Raw genomic sequence first — 10,615 nt, 5'->3', positions numbered from 1 at the left:
CAGGCTGTGCAGGCCTCTCTCAAACGCGTGAAGCTCTATGACCCTGAGGCACTCCAATCTCTTAAAGGGTAAAAACGCTTTCCGCGCTGTTTTCTCAGGTGGGGTCCGGCGCTATTGCGGCCCTAGGCCTCTCTGCTTACTTAGTGACCGCCATTCTACAGCCGTAGGGCCTTCGTCACTACACAGTCACGATCACTTTACCCGCAGGGTCGGTCCCGCCCGCGGCCGTGCCCGCAGCCAACATGGCGCCCTCAGCTTCTCCACCCCCTGGCGGCGGCCGGGGCGTGTGCCGGAATGCGGGCGGGGCGGGCGATGTGGCGAGGCCCGGCCCACTGTGCCGCCCGGCGCTGCCCAGCTGCCTCCGCCTGGCGCAGGTGAGCTGCGGGGAGAGGCCGCGGAGGCGCTGGGGGGGGAACCGGGTGAGGCCGGGGGCGCGGTGGGTGGCGGCCCGGGGCAGCGGTGCTGTGTCAGGCGGCGGTGACGGAGCGGGCGGTGTGGCGCGGGGCTTCTCCTGCGGGGAACGGGAAAGGCCGCTGTCGGTGTCCCTGTCTGGGCAGACGCTGCCTCGGCTCTCCGTGTTGTAGGGCGGCGGCGTTCCCCGAGGTGGGGGTACCAGGGTGGTGGCTGTCACTGCCCGCCCGAGCCGCTCAGTGGGGTGACCCCTGCGGGCTCGGTGTCCGCCGTCAGCCGCTCGCTCCTCACACCGAGAAATCGGCGCCGGGCTGCTCCGTGCTGCGCTAAAGCCGCCAGCGAAAGCGGTGCCACTGGCCTCGCGTAATTCCCGAGGCCGGCTGTTGGGCTTCGAGTCCGGGTTTGTTTTGCTCTCCTCCGCCAGAGGCCTGAAGGGTGTGTTTTCACTTTCAGAGATTAAACGCGCTGTGCCACTGGTGAGAAACGGACATGCTCGGCCGCTGCCTTCAGTCCCTGCTGTCGTGCTATGTTTACCCAAAAAGGAGAGGCTGAGACCCTGTTATTTTAATCTTTGACTCCTTATTGGATTATAATATAAGTGTCACAATAAGCTAAAAGCTGCAGAAAGAGCGCTTGGGAACTGAGCATGGTTGGATCCTGAACGGAAGGAGCTGGCACTGAGGAAAGGAGGAAGGGGAGGAATGGCATCCCGGGAGAGGCTGTACGAGCTGTGGATGCTTTACTGCAGCAAGGTGAGGGACCGGCTGGGGGGTGTCCGTGTGTCTTTTCTCCTTTTTTTTCAAGTCAGTTATTTAAATTAATTCTGGACTATGTTTTAATGCTCTGTTTTGCTTAGACTTGCGTGACCTTTTTAAGTATGGCTGAACTTAAACCATTTGCAAGTCCACCTCTTGATTTACTCTGTAGATTGGGCTTGTTTTTTTGTGAATTAGGCATGAACTGTACAGGGTTATGGCACTTAGTTAACTACACCCTTTGGTTGTGTGAATGCATGCACTCATGCTTTAGGTAGGTTTTGTTACGTAGGATCACTGCATTAGGATGAATTGCATTCATTTAATTCATTACTGTCTAGTATTTAATTTTAACTTTATTGTTTTATGTACGGTTTCTGTTTTATTTAATATACATTAGCCAAAGCCTTCCTGAAGAGCAGATTTATTGAAGTAGTCCTGAGCCGTTCTTTGCTGCTTATTACCACAACATCAAAGTACTCTGATAGCAATGGACTTATTTTCCCCTGGCAGGATCACTATTACAACTCTGTTGTTTCTCCATTTGTATTTCCCACTGTTAAGCAATTAACGTAGTTAAAGTAGTGATCCCAACTGTTGCTGGAGTACTGAGTGTGTGTGCAGAATGGATTCCAGCTTATCTAAGTAGGTACTCGTAAAATGAGGAGGGTGTTTAAAAAACAAACAAACCAACCAACTGTAAAGGCTGAGGTAGGAGCCAGCCTGCTATTGTATAGGAGCTCTGTGGCAGTGGCAGGGGTTGCTTTTGGTGGCCCTATTTCCTATTTTTCTTTAGCTTTTTTACTTTGCAGTCTCACCCTTTTTATGTATCACAGGCTCTCTCACTTTTCAAACCAGTCAGGTATTAAGGGTAAATGTTCTCTTGTTCTCCTGGGTTCATTTCCACAGAAGGTCTGCTTCAAGACTAGTATGAGATCTTATATGCATACTGTCTTAATAATGCTTGCACACAAGCAGTGGGTGAGGGTTGCATGAGGCAGCCTGGGATGTGGCTTTTCTTAATTTTCGTGTGCTAGCAATCCTAATGCTCTATTATGTAGTTAAAAATAAAACCATTGCAAGTATCGCAGCGTGTTATGACTTCTTACCCACGTGGCTTATCTGTTGGACTGAAATGTATTTGCATAGGCCTTTGCCATTTAAACTAAAGTAGGAATGCCAATAGCAGTGGGAAATAGACCAGCACTGGAGGAGATGGATGTTTTTCCAGTGAGTTCATCAGTGTGAGAAGAACAAAGATACTTGGAACAGACCCCAAGAATCCAGGCTTTCTTCAGCTTTAGGAGATGCAGGGCTGGGGAGATGAGCCAAACTTTGAGTTTTTTGTTATTTTTTTTTTTCTCTGCCAGTCTTTGTCTCTTTCCTCTCTAGAAATTTATACTTTATAAAATTCTTTCTATCTCTCTTGTGCCTTTTCTCCTTTGCTTGAACCTTTTATTCTCATTGTGTGCTTTCCATCTCCATATTGTCTGCATGCCAACAGGAATAAATAAAGCAGTGCTAGTTACAATGAGTGCTTTGGGGGATGCTCAGTTTCTTTATGTGAATGCAAGTGCCATACGGACAGCTCTTGTGTTGGGAATGAAGAGACTATCTAGACTCATTAAAAATATGTATGTATTTTGATGTACTCAGCCCTTGTGAGCTCTGTGACTTGACTTTTGGTTTTAGTTTGGTATGTTTTCTTCCAGAACCATATACTATTGTATGGGAAATTGGTAATCACAGCCTGAACCTCTGATTAATCAGCTGAGGCAAGTGTTGGGTCAGCTGTGGGAGCACAGGTGAGAGTAATTTAGCTGTGCTCCCGGAAGGGGTGGAGCTTGACTCCACCTCCTCTAGACCTCATTTAAGGGCTGACCACCACTAAGGCAGCATCTCTTGGAGATTGCTCCCCAGTGGAGATTGCCTCAGCATTTCCCAGCTAAGGTATCTGTATTGGTGAGTTTTTCCCTATAAATAACCTTTTGAATATGTGTTACCATCTTTGTATCGTTCCACCTTACAACTATGGGTATGTTAAGTGTATTCATGTACTGACAAGGAATTTTTCTTAAGTAGAAATATTTACGCTTTAGCAGAATAGCTTGTCTGAAATTTGAGGGCAGTTTGAGTTTAAAAAAAAAACACAAAAAAACCCAAAAAACCTCAATAGTGTTTCAACAAACACTGGGCACAAAGCTTTTTTTTTAACCTCTAACTTGTCTTTTGGTTAAAATCCTTTCCTTTTTGCATATGAAAGGGATCTAGGGTGCAGTATTCCCTGTTGGATTAAGTTTGATGGAGTTGCTCTCAACTGCAGAATCTCATTGTATGAAGTATTGTGAGGGTTAAATATAAATTATTCAGTTGAGTATTGAAAGCATCTAGATTGTGCTGCTGTTGGCTCTCCTTATAGCATCTAGCACAATGGGAAGATGTAGCAATAATCACCAGTAACACACTATCGTGGCTTAGGGAAAAGTCTCTTTATGCTTGGGCTGCCCAATGAAACGTAGCATCGTATCCCATGTGTTGCCTTTTCATGACTTTGTGGCTGGCATCCTCCTGGGAAAGAAAAGTGTGGGGTACATGTCTCCAAACTACCAAAGCTACTGCGTGGCTACAGTTGAGTAAATGAGGATTTGTTGCTTAACAGATCTCAAATGTGTGGCTTTGGATTTTGCAGCCTTGTTTGGATTTCACTGTTTCTTTATCTAACTTGTTTTTGGTGCGATGCTCAGCATTGCTGATAGCAACTTGTGTTGCCTATCTTTGCCTTTTTCAGGAGGTTGGGCCCTGGATGATAGTAACTAAGTATAGCACTGTGTGTTAAAGCAGCCACGCTTGTCACAATTTTGAGGCGATGGGTGATGCTGTGTAACCATCTTGCTTCCTTGGGGTCATGCCTCTTACCATAACAGCCACATGTGACTGATGATGCTTTTGGTGCAGTCTGGGAGCACTGTACAAACTCACTAAATGCAGTGAAGTTTTGATCTGAGTCACTGGAAATGCTCTGAAAGCATTGCATTGTTCATTGTCTCAGCTCTTCTGCCTTGAGTTGTTCTTTGTTTTAATTTTTTTTTTAATGATGTCGAACTTTCTGCAGAGAAAACATTGTTAAAAGCTCAGATTGCTGCCATGATCTTTTGGGGTGATTTTCAGTTTAAAATAGGGTTTTTTTTCTCTAATGCTCGCTCATCTGTATGTATGTTGCTGTTATTCACTTGAACACTAATATGAATGTAAGCTGCCATCTTCTGATCTAAATGTAGGAATGCATTCTTTATAATTTGAAGATAATTGAAATACATATAGAACGGATTACATAGGTTTTTCTTATGGAATTCACTAGGGAAAATTTTCTGCAGCAGGTGAAAAGACAAAGGTGGTGTCAAGCATTAGTCTATTGCTTGGCAGTGTGAAGCCTTAACTATAATCTTCAGAGTAACATAATTCACTTAAGTGAATATGTACTAGATATTTGAAAATGTTTCAGTAAAGTAAGTTTGCAGCAGGAGAAAAGCTCTACCAGATGAACTGAGGTAGTCTGAGAAAGGCTGTGCTTTCATCCGAGTGTTTCTGTGACCTTTTCATGTTCATGTGACTGAAGTAATCTCTTTCATTAGATCTGCTCTACCAGTCTTGCCTTGTGTTCAGAAACCAACATAGCTGTAGCTCTATTACAGTTGTAGTTTATCTCATCTTAGCTGTTAATTGTGTACCAGTATACAAAATTAATTCATGCCTTATTACCCTCCGAAGTAACTTTTACTGCAGATCCAAATTATCTTGTATCTGTATCTTTTCTGTAAGATTTCAACTACATATGTATCATCTTCTCCAGTTCTTCTGGTAGATATTTCAGAAATCACTTGCCTTTATTTCAAAGCATCTGAGTTTTTAATTTACACAGAATGTGATCAAATAGTTTTCTGTATGAGAATATTTTTTCACTGCTAATACACATATTTTTTCTTGAATTTACACATTTCAAGAGAAGCATGAAGTCATATCTTGAAAGGGAAATGAAAAAAAAAAATTGTATAACTTGATATGCTCAGTTTTACCTGAATATTTATGAATAAGAAAACATGAATGTTCTACAAAGGCAAAGTGAAATCTGAATTTCACAGGACACGAGTACAATTAGAGCAAGGTAAACATTTATTTTTTTTAATCTAAGGGGGGGAGATAAAGGGGATGATAAAAGCCAAATGATAAACTTTCAGAAGAACATGCTGAAAGTCACCTATGAAACACATTTGTCAGTCTAAAAAGAGCCTTTAAAACGAACCTACGCTTTCAAGTGGCACCTATAAAAGCAGCTTGCTGCTTGTAACTTATGGCCCAGAACAGCTTGATTTGTAAACTTGAAATGTAATTTAACATCTTTCCAGGCTTAGGTTTGTAAAGGACACTCTTCTGTCAGTGTTTTTAAATGTGGTAGAATAGCTTGAGGCAAAGTGGTGTTCCACAGCCAGCTTCTATCTGACTTGTGCTTCCTGAGAGCCTTCAGTCCTAGCAGCGTTAGTTGGTAGGTTCTCTGTGTATTAGCAGTTGTACAGCTAATAATATTCTGGTCTTTACTGGCACAGATAACTGAGACAGTCACGTCCCTTGGTATGTTAAGGCCTGACTTTTTAAGAAACATACTTACTTGTGTTGCACTGTTCTGCTGGTTTGTTTTTAACAAATCTGATTGTGCTGTAGTTCTCTCTGTTTTGGTAAGGGATATCTACCCATAAATTTCCTTTTAAAACTACTACGATAGCATGGAAAGAAGACTTGTTGTGTGGTTGGTGTTTTTGTTTTTTTTAATAGGAGAGTATTTTAGTCCTAGACCAAAGAGCTATACAGACAAAAACATGAACTATGACTCTGCATTATCTTCAAAGTGACTTCGAGTATTTCAAACCCTGTCACTTGAATTATTTTTTTTCTTCCTCTGGGAAGAATCGCATATGAGGTTCTGGTTCTTTATAAGCTGCTTAATGGAACTGGAAAACTTGAATGATAAAGTAAATGGTTCTGGGGGGAAACAATGATTTCTGTGTTAGTCAGGAATGGGCTGCTACAGTCAAATGCTACAAACTGTGGTGTGCTGGTAGTGCTGTCTCAGATCTTACGACCACTGCAGTGTGAATACTGGAAGCTGAAAGCTAAACACACTTAATTTGCTTGAGCTAAACTTGTTGGCATTATGCATTCATTCGAACATTAAACAGTTCATTTAAATTAATGTGTGCTGTGCCATGGGAAGAGCGTGAGAGCCATTCATTATTTCTGTTTTGTGTGTGGTGTCCAGCAGCCTCTTGCTGCTGTTTTACAAAGTACTGCATCTCAGACAGTGTGTCATAGTACAATCAAATCCCTTCACCACCTGCATTGTAAGGCTGGGATTTCATGTGACTATCAGCAAACAAGAGCAAATGCATACCTTCCAGCGGAGCGTTACAAAATTATTTATCAGTCTGTTGAATATTGTGAAATGTCACATTGTAAGAGGTGTTCTAATCTTCTTACTTCAAAAAATGTTTTTCTGCGCAATTGTGGTTACTTGTGGTGAGAAGCATTTAGTTACTCCTATGTAATCTTTGATGTTAAACTGTAAGCCCTGTGAAACAGTGACCTTTGCATCCCAAACATGATCTCATCCTGACTTCAGCTTGCACTCGTCTTCCTTCTTGTGCAATGGCTGATTTGTCAGTAATTCATATTGAACTGCTTATACTACCTTCGTTAGATAAAGAATTATTCAGATTATGATCAAATTAATGCTTGATCAAACTAAGCGTGCACTGAAAGCAGCTCTTTGTAAGTCACTGTTATCAGGACTCGTTCCATTGCCAAAACTGGTGAATGGGAATCTATTACACAGTTGTAAAGTGTATTTAAAACAATCTGTAGGAGATATCTCTGCCATTCTGTAAGTATGTACTGGCAAAGAAACTGGCAGAAGAATTTGTCATGAGTCATTAGTGGGTGTGGCTTGGTGACACTGTCCTTGTTGTGCCTTTGGGATGCTGAACTAAGAATGGATATAGATAAGGAACAGCTGGTCTTCAATTCTGATTTTGCTGTCTGCTATTTAAAGAAATTTCTCATAGTCTGTGAACTGACGCGGTTATTTTGAAGTACGGGACTTTTCATATAAATAACTGCCTTGTGTGTATGTGTATATATACGAGACATTAATTTCTTCACTTATTTATAATAGCTGTTATCATCCTTAATTATGGACCAGGGTAATGTTGTACTGACAGCTGTTCAAACCAGAACAAGGACTCTGCCACTGATAGCATAGGCCTCCATCTGAGATGATATGACACGTAAAACAGAGCAGAGATGTAAGAAAACCAAGTGTTTTGCAAGCTACAGGGAAATCATTTTGGTTCTGTGTTCTGTATTTTTAGCAAGTATGTTATAGAATAATATATGTAGTTTCCTTACAGATTTAATGAGTACTATGTAGTTCTCATTATCAGCAAATGTAGAAAATATTTCAGAGCAAGCTTTTAATGTAATGAAAGCATCAAGTGTTTCTTACAGGGAATGATTTATTAGAGTACAAGAAACATAAGCTTCTGGTTCTGTGGCATGCGCTGTAACGGCAAATATAGCAAACACTGGGCTGTTGTGTTGTGTCTGACTTATGGCACACTTAACATGTTCATCTGGTTCCGATCTGGAGTTCCACGTGTCCTGATTAAAGAATATTGCAGAATCAACTCAAATGTGCTCTGTTTGTGCTCTAATATGCCAATGGAGTGAGCAGGAAGGCTTGCCAGCTGTCTGTTCAATGGCACTGTGGATTAATGCCAGAATCCAAATGTTCTCATAAGATACCATTAAAATATTTACAGGCTTTATAAGGGCTAAACAGATGCCATAAAAGAGAATGAGCTTCTTTAATTACTGAGCTTTTCTTGGAGGAAGACTCATATGTAAGAAGGCAAGGGGGAAAGCAAACATCAAAGTGTGACCACTGCAACAGTAAAGATTAAAAACTTTTTTTTTTTTTTAAATAAAAAAAGTCATTTGATCATGTAATATTTACTTTTCTTCATGTAGCAAATGGGAGGATGCAGTAGAGGAAGATTGGGACAGAGAAGGGAACACTGATAAACAAATACCAAACATGGTTATTCTTGTAATAAAGGCTGTTTTAAGTTCTGTGTCTCTCTATGAGACAACTCCTTCATGCACCTGCAGCTCTAAACTTTAGCAGTTTGATTTCTGTGCTGATAAAACAGTTGTGTGTAGATACTTTCTCTGATACTTATAACACTTACGATAATCTGATTTGAGGACATTGCTGAATTTTGAATGGAAGCAGTGAATGTATTTGCTTTTATTTATTAATGTAAGGAAAATGAGGTTCTCATTTTATTGTCAAGTAACCAGAATCTGCATAAGAACTCTCCAGAGGTGTGCTATTGGTGTATTTAAAGAAGAAATATGGAAGCTAAGGCTTGAACAGGTAGTGCTCACTAGAAATAAGAATTTAGCAGTAGTACCAGAAACATTTAGGAGAAACAAAATGAAGGAGAAGCAGTTTAACTCCTTTAAAAAGATTACAGGATTATTATTTTAGTAATCGTTACAGGAAAATATTGTACCTTCATATGGTTTTCTAGGAATTTTCACTTGAATTGTGCAAGGAGAGTTCAGGAACTGAGGAAAAATTATTTTGGAAGCTATGGGAAATTCTTATTCTTAAAGCAGCATGTAAAGTAAATACTGTAATTGTAAACGGACAATATATATGGGACATCATCCCAGAATTTCCAGTGATACGATGCCCATAGGTTTTGTAGGAATTGGTTATGGTAGATGCAGTCTGCTTGTAAGTTGCTTTACCAGCTCTATTGGTATTTGCTTGGCTAATGATTTTAATTACAGAAAACTGTTCATTTTACCTGTGATTTTGCTGAACTTCTGACTAGAAAGATCCGTTTTCTTGGTGACTGATGCCATGTGGGAAATGCAAGTTAAATGGATGAGCAAGTTCTGAGAAGCTAGCAAGGAAACAATTTTATTTATGGAGTTCCTTAGTATATATGTGCTTTTAAACTGTTGTTCTAATTAAATCTGCTGTCCACGTGCTTTCAGGGCCATACTTGGAATTTAAAAGTACCGAGGTGAAAAGGATGCTTATCTTTGGTATAATCTGAAATTCAGACTTCCCCAGAGTGGCAATGAATATGCAGGCTCAAGTATGACTCAATGTTTTTTCTCCCTAAGACTCTGCAGCATTCACAGTATTGGATAAGCAAAGTTCATAAGGAAAAGCAGGGTGTAGAGAAGGAGCATGTTACTTGCAGAAATCTGACTGGATTATTGACCTGTGGTAGTATTTAAAAATGGTGCCTCCTGAAGTGCAATTGATGTCAAATGGTTGCAAGGTGCTTTTGAAGAGCTAATTTGGGGGAGGTTGTACCTTCAGTGTGTGGTTAGTCTTAGTGCTGATAAGGCTGAGAAGACCAAAGCTGTTAAATCCATGGCTAAAGAAATAAGAACTCACCTTAAGTGACACACACACACTAAAGAGTCTCTATTTGTATCAAAGTTCTACACAGGTTCTCCTCAGCATTTTTCTTTATCTACAGGAAGACTTGACATTATCTATCTATTGATACAGTGAAATAGTGGGTTGATACTTTGTCTTGGCACCATCCTGCTTCCCTTAGGTCTGTCTGCATTCTGTCCTTGTCTCTTACATCGCGCTGAAAATCAGAAACTTGATGGGGCAGAAACCGGCTTTGTGCTCTTTCTACAGCTTAGTCCTGTTCTTATTTAAATCAGTGATGGACCTTTGGAATTTCAAAGCTACTGGGCATTAAGCCCTAAACCTTTATCAAGTGGAATTTGTGTGAAATCAGGGCTTATCCTGGCACAGCTGAATTTTGACACGGTGAGGTTTAGTTTAGTTACCTTTGAATAATTCAGAATGCTCTTTATTCTTATTCTCCGATCTTTAGAATACGGCTTCCAGCTGTTATTGCTGCTGGTTTGTTGTGTCAGCTTTGATGGCGAAGGGAATGTTAATAGCCGGTTCCATGTCATGGTGTGGAGCTGCGGCCTGTGGGCAGCCCATGCTGCATGGTGGGTGGGAGTGGGGCTTGCTCTGGTGCTGCCTCTGAGCTACAGCTCAAACGCAGCTTTAATTGGTAACTACGTAAATAAACAAAGATTTATTTCTGTTCTAGTTAGGAATCTTGGTTTGCTTTTCTTTTTTCTTTTTTTGAGCGCTGTAGTGGAAAGGAAATGGAATACTAACTCTTATTTTTTTTCCTCTTAAGGTTTTATAGTTTCTAATTGTTTTTATATTCTTGAAACAAGAAAGAGCATTCAACATTCACTTCCAGTTTTTGTGAGCTAAATTCTATCATAAGTTATGTTTATAGGTGTATTTTTGTAAAAATCTCCATGGGAAACAGAAG

General features: G+C 40.8%; 1 protein-coding gene across 8 annotated transcripts in view; it reads left to right on the top strand.

The window, feature by feature from the left end:
• The first annotated feature begins 260 nt into the window (after positions 1–260).
• The window catches only part of NBEAL1 (neurobeachin like 1), a 69,862-nt gene continuing 59,507 nt past the window's right edge, over positions 261–10,615 (top strand). For 7 of the 8 annotated variants that reach the window (XR_001556460.1, XM_015868270.1, XM_032445995.1 and 4 more), the window contains exons 1-2: positions 261–374; positions 865–1,163. Coding sequence is in view for 7 of the 8 variants with exons in the window: in XM_015868270.1 (XP_015723756.1) it covers positions 1,113–1,163 (51 nt within the window). In the remaining variant the exon portion in view is untranslated. Of the gene's footprint in view, positions 420–864; positions 1,164–10,615 lie in introns of all 8 variants that reach the window. The other variant, XM_015868267.1, reaches the window with a different exon arrangement.

Source organism: Coturnix japonica, chromosome 7 (genome assembly GCF_001577835.2).
Source record: "Coturnix japonica isolate 7356 chromosome 7, Coturnix japonica 2.1, whole genome shotgun sequence".
NCBI lineage: Eukaryota > Metazoa > Chordata > Aves > Galliformes > Phasianidae > Coturnix > Coturnix japonica.
Note: the sequence above shows the minus strand (reverse complement) of the source record. Positions and strands in the feature narration are given on the sequence as shown.